The sequence below is a fragment of the Triticum urartu genome, chromosome 1 (genome assembly GCF_003073215.2).
Source record: "Triticum urartu cultivar G1812 chromosome 1, Tu2.1, whole genome shotgun sequence".
NCBI lineage: Eukaryota > Viridiplantae > Streptophyta > Magnoliopsida > Poales > Poaceae > Triticum > Triticum urartu.
In genome coordinates, this window is record NC_053022.1 from 572,657,179 (window position 1) to 572,676,035 (window position 18,857).

The 18,857-nt window shown below is 43.1% G+C and overlaps 2 protein-coding genes and 1 pseudogene across 6 annotated transcripts in view; 2 read left to right on the forward strand and 1 right to left on the reverse strand.

Moving 5' to 3' along the window:
• The first annotated feature begins 2,175 nt into the window (after window positions 1-2,175).
• LOC125531891 (trimethylguanosine synthase-like) lies at window positions 2,176-7,883 on the forward strand. 5 transcript variants are annotated; one of them, XM_048696119.1, is made up of 14 exons: window positions 2,176-2,432; window positions 2,528-2,671; window positions 2,761-2,818; window positions 3,541-3,592; window positions 3,810-3,892; window positions 3,964-4,828; window positions 5,084-5,189; window positions 5,271-5,385; window positions 5,605-5,668; window positions 5,779-5,836; window positions 6,260-6,395; window positions 6,930-7,024; window positions 7,104-7,227; window positions 7,315-7,883. In XM_048696119.1, the coding sequence occupies exons 1-14, from the start codon at window positions 2,371-2,373 to the stop codon at window positions 7,414-7,416; spliced, it is 2,064 nt and encodes a 687-aa protein (XP_048552076.1). In that variant the 5' UTR covers window positions 2,176-2,370; the 3' UTR covers window positions 7,417-7,883. The 5 variants fall into 5 exon arrangements, 3 of the variants coding, with proteins under 3 accessions (XP_048552076.1, XP_048552072.1, XP_048552088.1); XR_007293597.1 differs by having other exon boundaries at window positions 5,271-5,404; window positions 5,605-5,836; window positions 6,917-7,024; window positions 7,315-7,423; XM_048696115.1 differs by having other exon boundaries at window positions 2,177-2,432; window positions 5,271-5,404; window positions 5,605-5,836.
• Window positions 7,884-8,505: 622 nt separating this feature from the next.
• Window positions 8,506-18,857, reverse strand: part of LOC125533212 (probable E3 ubiquitin ligase SUD1) — a 35,954-nt gene continuing 25,602 nt past the window's right edge. The window contains exons 3-9 of the mRNA XM_048696943.1: window positions 11,323-11,771; window positions 10,415-10,930; window positions 10,131-10,318; window positions 9,723-9,751; window positions 9,524-9,657; window positions 9,295-9,432; window positions 8,506-8,883 (exon numbers count right to left, since the gene is read on the reverse strand). Coding sequence (XP_048552900.1) covers window positions 8,506-8,883; window positions 9,295-9,432; window positions 9,524-9,657; window positions 9,723-9,751; window positions 10,131-10,318; window positions 10,415-10,930; window positions 11,323-11,771 — 1,832 coding nt within the window. The remainder of the gene's footprint in view (window positions 8,884-9,294; window positions 9,433-9,523; window positions 9,658-9,722; window positions 9,752-10,130; window positions 10,319-10,414; window positions 10,931-11,322; window positions 11,772-18,857) is intronic.
• LOC125540263 lies at window positions 14,464-18,438 on the forward strand (annotated as a pseudogene).

An 18,857-nucleotide genomic window follows, 5' to 3' on the forward strand; every position in this document is an offset into this window, starting at 1 on the left:
TGCAAAGCTTTATCGTGGCCTCGGACTCGAAACAAGTTATCTCAGACATCAACAAGGACGCTCGGGGAAGATACGGTGCTATTATTAGTGAGATCCGTAGTCAAGCAGAACTTTTTCAATGTTTTTTACTTTTGAACGTAGGGAAGTGAATGTAGAAGCACATAGCTTAGCTAAATTTTCTTTGTCTTTGGATCTGGGACGCCACTTCTGATTTGGCCAATCCCATGATCTTAACCGTATCCCACATGTTGTGGAGTTTGATGAATAAAGTTTAGTTCTACCCTTCAGAAAAAAAATATAACATGTAGTATATAGTCTCAAAAAGAAAAAGAAAAACAGCGAGCGGGCTTGAACTGTGATGGCGAGGTAATAGCCTGATGCAAGAACCAACCCATCCAGCCAGTTTTTTTCTGCAAAAAAGACAAGGTAGCCTCTCATTGGTGAAGCGAGTTTCTCCGCACAAAAAGAAACTTGGATTCCATCCCGTATTACTAAAAACAGTATAACTCAGCCACCTACACCCCTCTACAGCGATTTGAACCCCTGAGCCGTGGGATCTCCTTCACTAACGTCCTGGATTAGCTCAGCCATCCAACTGTAATCTGTGGAAATTATTTCCTTCTCCCAGGCGCAGCCCACTTGGCCCATAATGATTGGGCAGCTGCTCCGCAGAACGTGTTGGACTTGCTGTCATTAATCGGGCCTTTCCAGTCGATGGTCCACAGAGGCCCACTCGAAAGTGCACAAACTCAGCGTGTTCCCTGCCTATCCATTCCTAAAAGGCAGATCCTATTTGACGCCCGCAGGCGTCAAGAGGACGAGCCTTCGCTGAAGCAAGTCCCCACTTGGGCCAGACCACGTACGGATCTGGTTCGCTACTGTTTCCTTGTTTCTTGCGGGTTTTTTTCTTCGTTTTTCTTCTATATGGGTATTTTGCTTCCAGTTTTTTTTCACTCTTTTGGCCAGTTTTCAATTGTTTTGTCCCGGTTTTTTCTTTTGCTTTTTCTTTCTGTTTTTCTTCCCCTTTTTTCACTCATATTTTTTTGCTCTTTTATTTTCTCTGGTTTTTCTTATGGTTCTTTCTCCCCTTTTTTCTGTTTATTTTTTGTTTTCCTTCTTTTACTGTGTGTTATACAAAAAGTTCATCGTACTTTAAGAAAATGTTCACTGTATATTAACAAAATGTTCAGCGTATCTTAAAAAAATGTTCATTGTGTACTGGAAAATTGTTCCGCGTACATCATAAAAATGTTCAACATGTATTTAAAAATGTTCAGTGTATATCAAAGCAATGTTCAATGTGTATTTATAAATTGTTCAGCGTATATTAAAAAATTGTTCAGGGCATATAAAGTTGTTTATGTTATTATTTTTTTTCATTTCTTAGAATTTTGTTCCCTTTTAAAGGTTTCCTTTGAATTTAAATTTGTTCACATTTTAAAATATTTTTCGCATTTTTTAATAAATTTTGCTCACAGTTTTTCCATGAATGTTTTTTTTTTGAAAAAAGACGGATCTGCTACTGTAGATAGATACTTAAAAGTTTAGCGCTGCGATTTACCATTCTAACATACAAATTCGAGTGGTTACCAGGGGTGTTCTGCAACCAGAGGTCTGGAGTTTGACTTCGCGTGGCACGTTTTGTTTTTGCTGAATTTTAGGTTCGACGCTGCCATGGGCCGGCCCGTTTGCGCGTGCTTTCAGCGAAAGCTCTACCGTTCGACGCACGCGGGCGTTCAATAGGAGGTCTCTTCCTAAAAACGCCTCTTCCGTCTCCCCCCGAAAAATTCCATCCCTAATTAGCGAGTCCAGTCGCGGCGGTGCCCGCTGCCGTCATCCTACCTCCCAGTTGCGAACTGCTACTGCAGATGTGCATTGACGTCCGTGTCCTCTACCCTCCATGCACAGGACTACAGGTGCGTCCCTGCGTCCCATCTTTTCAATCTCCTATATATGGTATGTTGCGTTCTTCCATGGTAGCCATGGTGGCGACACGCGCCTCCGGCGTCCTTCCCTGGATGTCCCTTAGATACCTGAGTATATATATTTGACTTATTTATTTATTTAATAAAATAAAATGCTTTTTTTAAGAACAAAAAACAGTATACCTATTTTTATGGGCCGCAGTACTTGATGCCAGGCTTATCATCGCTCGGGAATAATCGGCCAGCCTTTCTTTCGGAAGCCCATTAGCCCTTATCTCCCCACGCCGCCGCCGCTATTCCGTCGACTCCATTGCTGCTCCACGCCGGAGCCGCCACTTCTGTACTCTGCCGCGAGCTCTCCCATGGCCACGGCGAATCCTCCTCTCACCCTATCCTAATCCTAAAGCGAATCCAGCGCAGTGCGGACAACGAGGAAAGGAGTCACATGGCGGCCACGGCGGCCGAGGAGCCGCAGGAGCCCCGACGGGGCGTCGACGGCGAGCTGAGGTGGGTGTTCCCTGCTTCCCCCCCTCCCCCCATATGCCCCTCCCTCCCTACTTCCATATCTCTAGTTCTCACTCTCCGCCTCGTTCCCCACCCAGCGGACTCGACCCCGGCCCCGGGTCGTGTGAAGCGGCGCCCGCCCGCGAACCGGTGCCCACGGAGATGCCGGCGGCGGCGGAGGCGGAGTCCTCGTCGATGAGAAAGCTTGGGCGGCTCTTCAGGCTCACCGAAGTGCACCTCTGGTAATCGATCCCCTCGTCCTCGTCCCTCTCCGACCCTCCTCGTTCAGCTCAGTGTTTTTCCCCTTACACAGCTCGTTTCTTCGCTGCAGGGATGATTTTTATGTGAAGCCTCACGATTGGCGTGCCACTGAGACGGTTGGTTGCACGGTAAGAAGACTCCAGCCTCTTTCATCTATGATTTAGCTCATGAATGATTCTGAGTCTTGTGCTTGGTCGTCAGTTCAGTTGACAATTTCGTTATATCAAGATGGAAAATCTTGCTTCTTCTGTAGCCCGTTGAGCAGGACGAGCAGCAGACCAGCCGATTAGTTTTCCAAAGACTAATTCACAAAAGAAAATGTGATTTATACCTTAACTTCTTTTTAGAGATAATAGTCCCAATTTTGCCCGGTAGGCATGCGAACTGTTCTTGGTGGCATGATCTTCATTCAGAGTTCTGTTGTGAAAGAACAGAACAGCCAAGGAACAATCATTTCCTTCTACCAGCATGTTTTATTGCACTAGCATCATGTTTCAAAAGAATAGCTCGTGCGGTTGAACTAGCTACGTCATGGTTTACGATTTTACTTCCTGAGCAAGACCATCAAATCAGTATACTACATATGCCAACATCATTTTATTGAGATCACTTCAAAAATTGAATGGTGAATACACGTTACACGATACATTGACTCGAAATGTCGCTAACGTTTTGTCTCCTTTTTGGGGGGTTTTAGGGCTAGGGGGGAGGGGGTAAATGCGGCAAGTTAAATATTTGTTTTACTTGGAGAGTATGTTTAGTTGATGTTGTTTTTTATTTCATGGTCTTCATTCTCCATTCTGTGTTTCAGCCTTCCGTACCAGCAATTTGAAAACCTTCAACTTTGCAGGGATCTCAAACAGCCAAAACCCGCAACAAAGCAGCCAAGCAGACAGATGAAGGTGCGATTTGCTTTCCTGTAATCCAATGAGTTTATTTCTTCTGACGTTCGTAAACACCCTACTTGCAGCATTGGCTCATATCATAACTCACTGTCCCCGCACAGACAGCACATAAAAAATAATACGAACAAATCATTACAGATTGTTATTCTTCTTTTGCTGCAAGTATCCACCAATTTCTTCTGATATACTGTCTGTTGTTTCTTGTTATCAACAGACCATTCATTTGTTGAAGATATGGAATTGGCTAGTCTCATGGGTTCTTTGGGGCTTCCTGTTTCATTCAGCACAAGGAAAGAGGTAAGTGCCCAAAACAGCATGTAGAGTTCTGCTGCTGGTTAATCTGTACCCTAAGCCCTTACCTGTTACAGAAAAAGAAGACACCTGCCAAGGGTAAGCATCAGGGACGACAAGCACCATATGAAGCGGCAAGAACTCCAATGGATGATAATGTTAGGACATGCACAGATTCTGAAGAACTGGAACACGTTCAGGAGTCGATGGATTGCATGGAGCAAACAAACTCATGCGTTTCATCTAGGACTACTGCGGGTTACAGTGAAGCCTACCATGGTGATGTTGAAAAGACGCTTGGTGAAGTCAGTGTTAATCAGTGTGAACCAAATGGTAACATGAGCAGTCCAGTAAAATCAGGCTCTCCTGTTCAACAAAATGAAGCTGCGGACAGTTTTATGCAGTTGAACAAAGTGATGCTGGGGCGAAATTCTGTTGATAATGAATCTATAATGTCCTGTGCTGAACTTTGTCATGAAGAAAAATCGTCTGAAAGAGAAGATAAAATATCTGGGGAGACTCCACCCACGTCCCATGATAATGATGATCCATGTCCAGCAGAACCATCTCCTGTTAATAATCATGTTGAAAACTCTGGCTCTGATTTTTACTATGAATGCGGAGATTGGCAGGTTCTTTGGGATCAGTTCTATAGTCGGTATTACTATTACAACATCCTGACACAGGAATCTACATGGGATCCCCCTCAAGGATTGGAGGATTTTGTATCATATTGTAGCACATATTCATCTCAAGGGTTGGATGAACAAGTATCACAACTGACAAGCACACTCGTGGAAGAACACAATCAAATCAATGCAAAGCTTGACAAATCATCTGGAGTTTTATCCTGTGTCAAGCATTATATCTCACAACCTGATGAAGATGTTGTACAATATGGAGCTAACGCGAGCCCATGTGACAATGGAGAAACAACATTTGGTAAGATGTGAATTCCATTTTATGTGATCCGCAAGAGATTTGTTATTTTGCATTGATCCCAGAGGACATTGCTTACTGTGTTGATACAGTACAAGTCTTGATGCTGACACTTCACAAAATCAACTCAGTTATTAATATCCTTATCCGTGGCATTAATTATTTTTATCTAGAGATTTCTTTCTCATAGCTGTTATATTCTATCCTTACCAATAATTAATAGTTTGTTTAGTGATATCAAGCATTCTTATCTGGCAGATCAGGCTGGTGACAACAGCCATCTAGATGAGCAGAGGCATGATCTTTATTACAATGAAGCACAAAGTTTATCAGACATTCCTGATAAAGAGTCGATATATCCAAGGTGTGCCTGATTATACTAAATGTTGTTTCCTTGCTTCCTTGACATATGTATGGTTTTCATTAACATCTCATCTCTATGTAGTGTGATAGCTACCATCGATGAAGTACAAGATGGTGAAAATATGCAGAATGATAGTTCAGTGGCTGAAGTGTTAGAAGTGAGCCAGGAAGCTACCACCACCAAAAAGAAAAAGAGAGTAAGGAGATCTCAATCGTGTAAGACCATATTACTCAGTTAGAGCTTCCTAGGAGTTGTTTGTGTTATTTTTTTCACATGATATCGTTGACTGGCAGATTTCTTCTTTTTGTGTGAGGGTGGTGTCAATATGCAGCTTGTTGCTGGACCTACATCTTTTGTACTTTTTCTATTTATGTATATAAGGTAACTAACTTTTTATTTCATTCTAATTCTACAGCTCATTCATGTCAGGACTTGGCAGAAAACATTTCCAATGACATCGCCAAGTATTGGAATCAGCGGTACTCGCTTTTCTCCCTTTTTGATAGTGGTATAAAGATGGATGAAGAGGGGTGGTTTTCAGTAACGCCAGAGCCCATTGCAAAGCATCATGCATCTCGTGTTGGTGCAGGCATATTGATTGACTGTTTCACGGGAGTAGGTGGAAATACCATCCAGTTTGCCACAAAGTAAGTCACTGCTATTGTGTTATTATATCTTCTGTTAATGATGATGAACGATATGTTAGCATGAAACCTTACTTTTCCATAGGTACCTTTTTTCTTGCTTTGCTTGATAATAGTGGTCACTAACAACCTTCAGTATAATGTGTCTTGTGTGCGTCAAGGGCATACTTGGTCGAGAATGAATGACAGTAGAAAACGCGTTTGTGCACTCATCTAGTTTATACCGAGGTATTTGTGTCTTGTAAAATGACACATCATATGAAAAGAATGGCTTCTAAGTTGCTTTATCCGTATTTAGAGCTATAGCTGACTTTCTTAATTAGCATGCATAATGGTTGAAGATGATATGAGGTGAACTTTCAAGTTTCTTCTACAGTACCCAAACTGTAGATTTCCACGTCTCTGACATCATCTTTTCTTTTTCAGGTGTAAGCATGTTGTTTCTGTTGACATTGACCCACAGAAGATTGATTGTGCACAGCATAATGCAACTGTTTATGGAGTCAATGATCATATAGACTTCATTATAGGAGATTTTATCCGTATAGCACCTCATCTGAAGGTATGTATGCCTTATACCTTGAGATTATCACGCCTTTAGGTTTCTGCACATGTCATTCCGTACAGCTGCATATCTTTCATAGCTGCCAGTGAGAACACATTTATTTGACCATTTTCGTTCACTGTAACTATTAGGTAGGGTACCGATCTTTTGCCATTGGAAGTCCAACAAGAGGAAGTTTTTGTTCTAACCGTTTTTGGAATCATAGGGCATAGCCTCAGTTTCAGTTTATTAGAAAATGCACCAATTGTAAGCATTCAAGTTCAGTCCCAGAACGTAATCATAGATGACTGCCATAATGATAACTTCCTTCTTAATGTAAACAAGTTTTAACATCTACATGCCTAGTTGTTAACCAGACGTTAAGGTGAGAGAAATTAGCTAGCAGCAGTGCTAAGAGATGGGACAGAAGGGGCTAAGATCAGGAAGCTTTGCACTACCGCTAAGCTAAAAAAGTTACCTTCTTATTGCTATGCCACTCTAATCGGTCTACAAGTTGGTCTGTATGCTTTCGTGAGAAGTTGTTGTGTGCAGGGGGAAACTGTCTTCATGTCACCTCCATGGGGTGGACCGGACTATGCAAAAGTAGATGTGTATGACGTCAAAACCATGCTTAAGCCTTGTGATGGGTGAGCTCCTTGGTTCAGAATATTGTTTGTTTCCTTGCTGTGCTCACATATGTTCACATGCCCTAGTCGAACGCTTCAGGTACCATCTCTTCAAAGTTGCCACGGCGATCGCTTCAAGAGTAGTCATGTTCCTTCCTCGCAACAGTGACCTAGACCAGCTGGCGGACATGTGCTTGTCGATCGATCCTCCATGGGCGGTTGAGGTATGTCATGTTGGCTTGACATCACCGCAGTGTAGCGATGGCGATGCCTCTAGACCGATGTCATAGTGAGCCCTTTTGTTCTGGCAGGTGGAGAAGAATTACCTCAATGGGAAGCTGAAAGCCATAACGGCATACTTTGAGGAACAGGGCAGCGCAGACGAAAACTGCACTCTTCGTGAACACCGATGATACTCCATGCATCCGAAATCCAAGTATTCTGCTGGATGGAAGATCCTGTGCCAGTGTTGGGTACCCTTGGGCAGCAGAGCGTGCCACTAGGGTCAATGGATGGGTGGTCGATTCGCCAAGAAACTTGGTATCTTGGATCTTAATGCCTCTGCTGTGCGGAGCTTTGGATGACGACGATACTGTCATGCTGAAGAAGTCTCTGTTGATGTGGCTCATTTGCGCTGAGTGCGTGTACATTATCTGGATCGTGTAGTTACTTGTATGTGGTTTAGTTTGTACCGGTGCAACATTGGGTAGCCCTGAATCATGAGCAGTATTTTCCACCGCTTATATCTACATGGTTTCACCATCAACTGCTAATTTTTTTTTGATTTTTTTATGGTAGTTAGATGACAGAGGAAGGCTGGGATTGTATTTTTTTGACGGAACAAGCTGGGTAAAAAAGAAAAATTCCTTTAGAACATAAATTTTGAGATCATCCAAACAAATGTGCCACTAATTAGTAACTTCATTATTTCACAAAGGCATTTCAAGGCTTGCTCTCCATGATCTCGCTCTTGTTCCCTATCCTTCATAGCCGCGCCTCCGAACGGGCAATTCTCGGCTCGTTGGAATTCATTGACATAGTTTACGAAAAGCAGCTGAAAACATTGTATTTACATTAATAATTTGGAAACACATCCTGCTATTATTCGTCTTTCGACAGTACCAGTATCCCTATTTGATTAAAAAGAGAAGTATCAAATCAGCCAGACATGAATAGGTACTGCAATTGAAGCCTAACACAGGCAACAAACTCCACCAGGTTTCGACAGTACCAGTATTCTTATTCACATATATATATATATATATATATATATATATATATATATATATATATATATACATACTCCTCCATGAGAATGCTGTCCAAAAAAGGGGCAGACATTCACAAAAAAGGGGCAGCCATACACAAGAGCCGTTCGTCGGGAGCAACACCATCAAAACGACACGGTTCTCCACGGGAAACTTCATCAACAATTCCTTCATGTTTGCGCGCTAACCGTTAATATCGCCGGATCCTTGTTCTCAGGGAATAGGGGTCTTCAGCTACCTTCGGCGACGTCTTCCCTGCCTCTGCCCGATGACGTAGCGCTCATCCCTGATCGAATCATGGAGTTTCGTGCACAACAGCTTGGAGATATAGCAGAGCGCACAAGGGCCGAGGGTACCCAGCCACGCGAAGCGGTAGACTGCTGAGTTCATGGCGGCAGAGTAGCCGAATCTTGGGAAGACGCCCTTGGCAAGCACATAAGGAATGCACAGAGCAGGGAGCAGCCTCGTGGCGATAGGCATGAATAGTTCTCGGAGGAAAAATCGCAGCCGTACCTTCCCTGAACGAGAACCCGCAGCGAACCGAACGATCTTTGGACTCCACCTTTCATCGATGAAATAGGCAAGGAAAGGTGTGTCCCTTGTCTCATGGGCCTGCAAGATGAAAACCAGGCCACTTGAAAAAGTTTGCCATTTTCGACCTAACTATAAGCTACTGACAATAGTTTGGGAATTAGCTGCATGCTACCCAAAAGTGTGGCAAATAGAAATAGCGATAATTAATTGTGCGAGTGCATGAGTTTAATAATGGGCATATAATGTATAAAAACTGGACTTGGGGATGAGATGTGACTTTTAACATAAAAATTTGGAAGTGTTCTTTTTGGTACTCGCTTTAGCAGTGTGGTTTTCACAACCAGTGCAATTTGAGTGCAATGTACCAAATTAGTCCCTATCTGATTATATTATAAAATCTCAATTTTTTTTATGTTAAGTTTGGTATAATGGTACATACATGGATAAACTATGAGAGGACGGAAAGCAACAAGAGAAGTTGCAACTCACCAGCTTCACCCAGATTCTCAGAGATCGAAATCCCAGGAACCAAGTGTAGAAAAGCGAAACTTCATCATCAGGCCCAGTGGGTGATGGTATTAGCAATAAATCAACCAGCGACCCGATCAAGAAAGGAACGATGGCCAACTGAGAGCAGAAAACACAAAGTTCTTTGGCCATAGCATGAAATAGATTAAAGAAAAATACAAAGGAAACCACCGCAATTAAAGTTGCTCACCCATAAGAACACAATCAGAGCTTGGCTCAAATTTCGAAGGTGCGTTCTCCCTTTAGTCATGTAGGCAAATGCATCTCTAGAGGCACCAATAGTAGTTACTACGACGCCGAATCCAACAACCAAAGCAAGCAGATCTAAGAGAAAACATCATCAACAAGTAAGCCAAACATGATAAAAAGAAAATATTTGCTTTGTTTACAGCCAGGCCTAACAGTCAAATAACCATCTCTGAACAATCATTACCATTGGATTTCAATCCACCTGCTACTGGCAGCCGGGTGATGGCAAACAAGGCACGCCCAATTGATATTGGAAAAATAAGCACAGCCGAATAGAATATCACAGCAGTCAACCATGCAAGCACCACATTAGTGACAACCGAATACCGAGTTATCTTCTTCACTAGCAACACAGTATAATTTGGCATATAAGTTTCGTCAATGAGAAGCCTCAGAAGAAGAACACGAGAAAGTGAATCGCCAACTTTTCGAGGTGCTTGCCAAAACGATAAGCTCTCAGCAGGCCAACTGGAGTAGCAACGATCACACACATTAAAATAAGGTGTTGACTGGCCAATACATCAGATGAAACTAAATTGAATGCTTACGTGATATTTAATGGGAACAACTCCGGTGCCAGACGATCAGCAATTTGAACAGGAACAAAAATAACCGCAGCCATATAGAGAATGCCATGCAGAAGATGATGAGGCTTGTTGAAATAAAATTTGTAGAATGGTTCGTCAATGTTAATATCATAGTCGAAAGTGGGAACGGCAACTCCTGGCCTGAATATCTACTCATAACAAAATACAACACCCATTATACCCCTGAATCATATACTCCATATACTATTGACATGATGAGGCCACATATATAGTATGACAAATACCTTGTGAAGAAGTGTGGACCATAAGCCGTGTAGATACAAAAATTCGAATCCAATAAGACAATGAAGAGCAGTTGAAGCAAAAGATGCAGCAAACATAAGTTCCAACCTTTGAGACATTGTTGCACCGAACATTTTTGAAGTGCAGATATCAAGCGACCAGCCAAAGAAGAGCGGGTATATTATAAGTCCGTGCAGGGTATTAAGACAAAAACTGGCAACACTGGTAAAACATGTAATCCCTGTGAGGAATATACCAGACAGACTTGTAATGAAAGCTGCGATCACAAGGCGCTTCCCCCTCAAGTATTGGCCAAAAATGTACAGCCCAGCATAAATTACACCCACAGAAATGATAAACCCGTATCCAATTAGAAGGACAGAAGCTGTCGAAGTGTAGGAGTTGACTTCACCCACATTGCAAGAATCGGAACACAATATGCACCATAAGACGATCCTTCCCAAAGAGAACGGGAGAAACACCAAAACACAAGCAAGGGCCAGGTCGAACATCACCACCTGGTTAGACAAGAATACTGTTACAACTTTTGCAAACAAGTAGAAAACCAATCATACGAAATTTGGTGTGTTCGTTCGTATTATTTCATATAACATGGCACAGTAGTTTTCTCATGTGACCTTAATTTTAGTTTTGCTACTATTTCATCTAATTATCTGGACACCTCTAGGATGATAAACTTTGAATTGGAGCCATATTGAACCGTAACCAACTCTGAACAAACAAGAAACCATGACAATGTGTGCTAAATGCTGCTCCAATCCCCAAAACAGAAGGGCATTAATTGGTGCTTTACTACAATATAAGAACCTATAATGATCTTATCATTCGCCATAGCATAAAAAAGGCAGCAGATCGATAGAGGACATTGGTTGAGAAGCACCGAGCATACCACCAAGAACGCTTCAACGGCAAATAGCGCAAGGATTTGCGAGCCATCAAATCCTCCAAACCCCTGACGCCGAGCTTCCAGGCATGCAACCCAGTGGAAAAATGGAGCTACAGCAAACGGCATATACTCATATGCAAATGCAACCCAGAGCGCGAACAAACCGAGGACGGAGGCGGTAGAGAGGCGGAGTGAGAGCAGATAGTGTGCTTCATCAAAGGACCTAGCAAGCGCGAGGCGCCATGACCAGAGGGTCCCGATGTGAATGGTGAATTCCGGCACGACGCAGACAGCGAAGATGAGTGGGAGCAGCAGACCAGTGAGCCTGTCCGGCAAGCCCACTATGAACTCAGAAATGGGCAGCCTCGCAGGTGCGTCCGTGGCGTACAGAAGTCGGGCGGAGATGCCGTGGTTGCACACCTGAAATGGTTCGAAACGATGGAGTGCATCAACTTTAGCAACATCAAAATGGAACACAAAAAGGATTAAGCACAAAACACACCAACAATATGACAAGAACATACTAATCACATCACAATGGGGGAGGGGGGGCTGATTGTCAGTGAGGAATCATGGTCGTAGTAATGTGCGACGCTCGGCACGCAGTATGAGGGGTTAAAATTATTTGTAAACAAGATGTGTCTAAACAAAACTGAAAGAAAGGAAAGTAAGCGCGCTCCAAGCACCGCGACAGGGTGAAGGGGATCGATCATTCGCGGCGGATATGATGCCGATAACTCGTTACAATGCAACAATATGGCAGGAATGTACTGTTAATCACACTGCAAAAGGGGTACACTTTTCACTTCCCTAAGGAATCACATCACATAGACATGGGCATAGACATGAGGCGGTACCTCGCAGCGGGGTTTTCCGCGGGTGGCGATCCACCGGAGCTGGCAGTCGTCGTGGACGAACCTGATGCTGCCGCGGCAGGCGCAGGGGGCGGCCCGGCCCGGCGGGGAGGCGGCAGATGCGGCACTGATCCACCAACTCCTCTTCCTCGTCTCGGAAGTCTTCTTCCGCGGAGAACATCGCCTCGTCCTCGCCTCCGGTGGTCGCCATTGCCGTTGGTGTCTCGTCTCGAGCGCGGCGACGGCGACGGCGAGAGTGAGTGAGGAAGAGTGATACTGGGCCGTCCTTGCGATTCACCAGGTGTGGCTTTCTTCTTCACTCACACGGTCACACCTGGACTATCCTTTGACAGCTAAGGCCGGCCCAGGAAGACTCCGGGTTATTTTTTACCTCTTCTCTTCGTTTTTCTTTTTCTTTCCCTTTCCCTTTTCTCTTTTATTTATTTTATTATAGTTTTATTTATCTATTTATCAAATAATAATGATGCTACTTCCGTTTTCATGTTTGTTCTTAGAGCATATCCTAGAATTTATGTAAAAAAAACATCATAGTAGTTTTACGGGGGTGTCCATATAATTTAGAAGTTCTCAGGTTAGGTCTTTTCTCAGTTCCCGTAATTTTTTTCCCTAAAAGTGGTTTTTGGCACTGGCGCAATGGCGACGGCGGCTGCAAGCGGAGGCGGTGGCGGGCAGGCAAGCGGCGCAACAACGGTTGGTTGCGGTGTGCAGTGGTCAACGGTGATGGCGCGGCGGACTCCAATGGCGGTTAGCTGATGTGGCACTTTTATGAAAAGGCCATCTTCCAATAGATGGAGGGGTAATTTCGAAGGATTTATGGGATTTTGTGAATTTTTTTCGCGTTTATGAGGCTGTTGGAGAGCTTTTTTTGACCCAACTTTTTTTAAACGGTGGTTTTTCTTACGAATACAGGCATGGGTGATACTTGGCAAGATTGTATACCCATGGGCAAAATTGTCGACACTATTTTTTGGTGTTCAAGTGGAGCGCCTCTCTTGATGAGCATGAGGACAACATTGTTGATTGTTGGCTACAAAAAGTTCAACCAAGTGCGCCAGCGCCACAAGGATTGAGTGTGACGTTGAAGTGGAGAGGGGTTCCATGCCTTGAGATGGTTCTTGGAGTCGGCGACAGATTACCATACTTTGTTAATGAGGAGAAAGAACGTCATTCGCATGTGGTAAAGTCGTTCGGTGAGGTGAAAATAATATCTTAGGGATCTCCAACTCCGACTCTTAAAACACTAGTGTACGTGCGGATCGAGTTGTCCAGACGTAGCTATCCATCCAACATAGACCGTATTTGTTCGTTGTCGCATTTGCTTGTCTGAATTTTCCCAAACCGAATGCAAACTGGAGGGACATTTTTGGGCGCCTAGGCCTCTGTCACATAGGACTCCGACACCTCCACTAGGCCTGCAACCATCGATATAGATAGAAAGCACAAGATTTTACACGATGAAAGCACGATTTACAAGTTTGAGATTCGGGTCTACACCAATAAGTAACTCTTGGTCCCAAAACATCACATGATACCTGCAGATGTAGATCACCATCACCTATATTAACTATTCTTTCTAGTCAGGTAATATGTACTCCCTCCGTTCCATAATATAAGAATGTTTTTGACACTAATGTAGTGTCAAAAATGTAGTGTCAAAAATGTTTTTGTATTTTTGAGAAGGTAGTCAGGTAATTTTTGACTTGGCTTCTTAAACACGGATAATAATTTTATACTGTTATGCATGTAAGCATTCATGTATTTTTGAAGAAATCACCAATTTTAAAAAATTGGCGTGTTAATTAAAAAAATCATAGAACTTTGATTAAAACGATGGGTTCATCAATGCTAATATTTTTATGAAACAATAGGACCTAAATGTCAAAGAAAAAATTGTCTGGCCTTGAACATATAAATATTTGTAGCAACATGTAATAATTTAAAAATATTCGCCGATGACTGATGGTACACACTAACAGCCAAAAAAATATGAAAGAAAGCAGAAAAAATAGTTGAAATAAAGGTAAATAATTCAACAAAATAAATAGAACTGAAAAGGGGTACAAAAAAGCAAAAGCGAAAAGGTAAGGGGATTAGCAGAAGAAAAACGGAAGAACAAAAATAATGGCACGGATTCTCCTTGGGCCGGCGACCCTAGCTAGACGAGAAGAGAGCAAGAGCGGCCCAACATCTCCCGTGCTGCCGCTTCTCCTACACGATCTCTCACTCGCTCTCGCCGCGCTGATCTAAAAAAAAAACTCACTGTCGCCGCGCTAGAGACGACGGGAAGGCCGATCAATGGTGGTCGCCGACGCCACAGGAGGAGAAGAGGGGGCGAGGATCTCCCCGAAGGGAGGCCAAGGAGAGGAGGAGGCGGAGGAGCAGCTGTGCCGCATCTGCCGTCTCCCCGCCGAGGCGGAGCGCCCCCTGCGGAGCCCATGCGCCTGCCGCGGCAGCATCAGGTTCGTCCACGACGAGTGCCAGCTCCGGTGGATCGCCGCCCGCGGAAAACCCCTATGCGAGGTATTTGTCTCTCGATCCCTCCGACCTAGGGTTTCCCCTCCATGATCCTTCCATGCCGCTGTAGGTGTCATGTCAAGCTGGCTGGATCGTGTGATTAATTCCCTAGTGAAGTGCAAAATTTACCATTTTGTAATGTGATCAAATACTCAAATATCAATGCATTCTTGTCATGCTGTTTGCAATGTCAGACTTACTGAAAAAGGAGATCGGTGAAAAATGTCCCCTTGTGGAGTATAATCAATTAACACGTTCTTGTCAATATTGTTGCAATGTAGTATGTTCTTGTCACAGTGGTGATGTGGTTGCGTTCAATTCCTTTTCATATTTCATTTAGTATGATCTGATGTGATGCCAACATTGACGCACTCGGTCATTTTGAACCATTTCAGGTATGCAACCGCGGCATCACCACCCGGCTTCTCTACGCCGCGGACGCCCCCGCGAGGCTGCCCGTTTCCGAGTTCATGGTGGGAGCGTCCGACAAGCTCACGGGTCTGCTGCTGCTGCTCGTCTTCGCCGTATGCGTCGTGCCGGAGTTTTCCGTTCACCTCGCCGCGCTCTGGGCTTGGCGCCTCGCGCTTGCTAGATCCTTTGCTCAAGCGTGCTGTTTGCTCTCCCTCCGTCTTTCTACCGCCTCCGCCCTCGCTTTATTTGCGCTCTGCATTGCATTCGCGCGCCGGTTTGCTCCATTTGCTGTAGCTCCATTTGCACAATGGGTTGCGCGCCTAGAAACTTGGCGTCAGGGGTTTCGTGGATTTGATGGCTTGCAAGTCCTTGCGCTACTTGCCGTTGAAGCATTCTTGATGGTATGCTCTGTTAGCAATATAATCTTGTTCAGGTTAATGAGTTAGTTTCTATCTAAGTTGATCAGTCCTCAACATGCTCTGCTTCTCAACCAATGTTCTCTGTGTGTGCTTCTTCTAATAAGATCATTAGGTTCTTATATTTGCAGTAAAGAACTAATTAATATCCTTCTAATTTGATATTCGTTGTTATATACTCCCTCTGTCCCATAATATAAAAACGTTTTTAACACTACACTAGTGTAAAAACGTTCTTATATTATGGGACGGAGGGAGTACAATATATGATATGAACGACCACCTCACATTTCTTATGCTTACCTTTTGTACTCATATATTTCCAGAAAATTATAACAACATGCTTTTCTAATCAGGTGGTAATATTTGACATGGCTCTTGCTTGTATTTTGGTTTTTATCCCATTCTCGCTGGGAAGGATAATCCACTGGTGCATATCGTGTTCCAGTTTTTCCAGTGTGGGTGAAGTCAACTCCTACACTTCAACAGGCTCTGCCCTTCTAATTGGATATGGACTTATCATTTCTGTCGGTGTCACTTTTCCTGGGCTGAACACTCTGCAATACTTTAGGGGGGAGCGCCTTATGATTGCAATTTTCATTAGACGGCTCCATGCTAGATTCCTCAGAGAGACCGCAGGTTTTACCACTCTTGCAAGTATTCTCCTGAGCGCATTTATAATGTACCCGTTGTTCTTTGGCTGGTTGCTTGATATCTTCACTTCAAAAATGTTTGGTGCAACAATGTCTCAAAGGTTGGAACTTCTGTTTGCTCCATCTTTTGCTTCAGCTTCTCATCATTGTTTTATTGGACACATCTTTTTGAATCTACGTCTCTGGTTATCCGTAACTCTTCACAAGGTATTTATCATATTTTTATCTATATTACCTCGTGATGTTACTAGTATTATAGTATATGCAGTATATACTAGTTCATGGGTATAATAAGTGTTGTAATTTGTTTATCTTGTGGCTAGATATTGAGGCTGGGAGTTGCCTGTCCCTGTTGCCACATCCACCGTAACCATATTCAGGAACCATTCCACAAATTTTATTTTAAGCGTGCTCTTCTGTATGATGTTATCTTTATGGCCGTAGTAATTTTTGCTCCTGTTCAAATTGCTGGCCAATTGGCACCGGAGCTGTTCCCATTAGATATCACGTAAGTTGTATTAATTCCTTTTTTTGTTTCATCTGATGTGTACTGTCCGGGTTTTTTAGAACACTTTAGTTTTAATGTCTGTGATTCGTGGCTATTAATTTCAGTTGTGCTGCTGAAGGCTTATCATTATGGCAAGCGCCACGAAACTATGCCAATTCAATTTCTCGTGTTTTCATTGTGTGGTTTCTCATTAAGGGCACTTCTACAGTCACATACCTTGAGTCGCTAGTGAAGAAGGTAACTCGGTATTCGTATGGCACTAATGTGGTGCTTGCATGGTCGACTGTTGCGATATACAGTTCGGCTGTGCTCATTTTTCCAATCTCAATTGGGCGTCCCTTGTTGCTTGCCATCACCCAGCTGCCAGTAGCAAGTGGATTTGAATCCAATGGTAATGATTATTCATACTAGATGGTTGCTGAACTTCCTTCGTAAGCAAAGCGAATATATTTTTATCAAGTTTTGGCTTAATTACTTGTCGATATTCCCTCCTAGATCTGCTTGCTTTGGTTGTTGGGATTGGCATCATATTAACCATTATTGCTGCCACTAGAGATTCAATTGCCTGCATGACTTGTGGGAGACCACGCCATCTAGCTTTGAAGTACTCAACGATTGTGTTCTTATGGGTGAGCTACTTAACTTGCGGTGGTTTTCTTTCTATTTTCTCTATTCTGTGCTGAAGTTAAATAACTTAAAAGCTGTTTTCTCTCAGTCTATCGCCATTCCCTTCCTGAATGGCTTGCTGGTTGATTTATTTCTAATATCACCTATCGTTGGGCCTGCTGACGACGTTTCATTATCCTACATTTGGGCCCTTGGGTTTCTATTTATGAGAATCTGGCTAAAGCTGGTGAGTGGCAACTTCTCTTATTGCTTTCTGTTCTCTTAAATTGTACTCCCTCCACCCTCCATCCCATAATATAAGACGTTTTTGCAAGCTAACATTAACTTGCAAAAACATCTTATATTATGGGACAGAGGGTGTATGTTGCTCATTTATGTACCAAATTTAACATATCTAAATCGGGAATGATTTGCTACATGGCACTCAAAGTCGTGTCTCATTTCATATTTTAGGTTAGTCAGGTCTCACTGACAAAGTTCAGTTTCCTTCTTTATTCCCATTATTAATAACTCATATAATCCGTCTATTTCCTTGTCTCCTATGGGACGCCAAGCATTTCCATAATTATCACTGTTTCTGTTTGCCACAGTTTTTGGGTAGCATGCAGCCAATTCCCAAACTATTCTCATTAGCTTATACTTAGGTCAACAATAGCAAACATATTTGACTCACCGGATTTTTGTCTTGAAGGTTCAGCAGATAAGGGCCAGACCTGTCCTTGCCTATATCATTGATGAAAGGTGGGTTCCGACGATTGTTCGGTGGAAGGCCGATTGTCTTTCTTGGGAGATATCAATGTTCTGGTTCTTGCAAGAAATCTTCATGCCTATTGCCACGAGACTACTCGCTGCTCTAGGCGTTCCTTATGTGCTCGCCAAGGTTGTCTTCCCAAGATTTGGCTACTCCGCTGCTGTGAACTCAGCAGTATATCGCTTCGCATGGCTGGGCAGCCTCGGCTCCTGTGAGCTCTGCTATCTCTTCAAGGTGTTGTGTGTCAAACTCCATGATTCGATCAGGGATGAGCGCTACGTCATCGGGAAGAGGTTGGAAGATGTCCCCGATGATAGGTGAAGGCCGGACTCTTCCCGGAGAATTCTATTTCCAATAGTTTTGTACGGACATGGATATGGTGATATTAATGATTAATTTAGACATAATAAATGAAATAATGAATTTACTAATTAGAGGTGCATTTGGCTTGGATGGATGATAATGAATTTGCACCATGTCTGTCCGAATGTCTCCATACAAACTGCACCATAGGGAAGCATCTATCTATTCATATTATTTTTAGAAAGTGCAGCTATCATTATAGAAAAAGCGGGGAAGGTTTTCCTAACAAAACATTAACTAGCAAATGATTTGGTTGAATTTTTGGTTGCTCATGAGTTGTCCAACATTAGCAAAGAAAACAAACTAGAGTTGACAAAAGAGTTACATGACAAAATGTTGTCAATTATCGAACAAATACCAAGTTTTCGGTTATTGCCAAAAATCATGTAAGGTACACTTTGGTCATAGTCCAAACATACC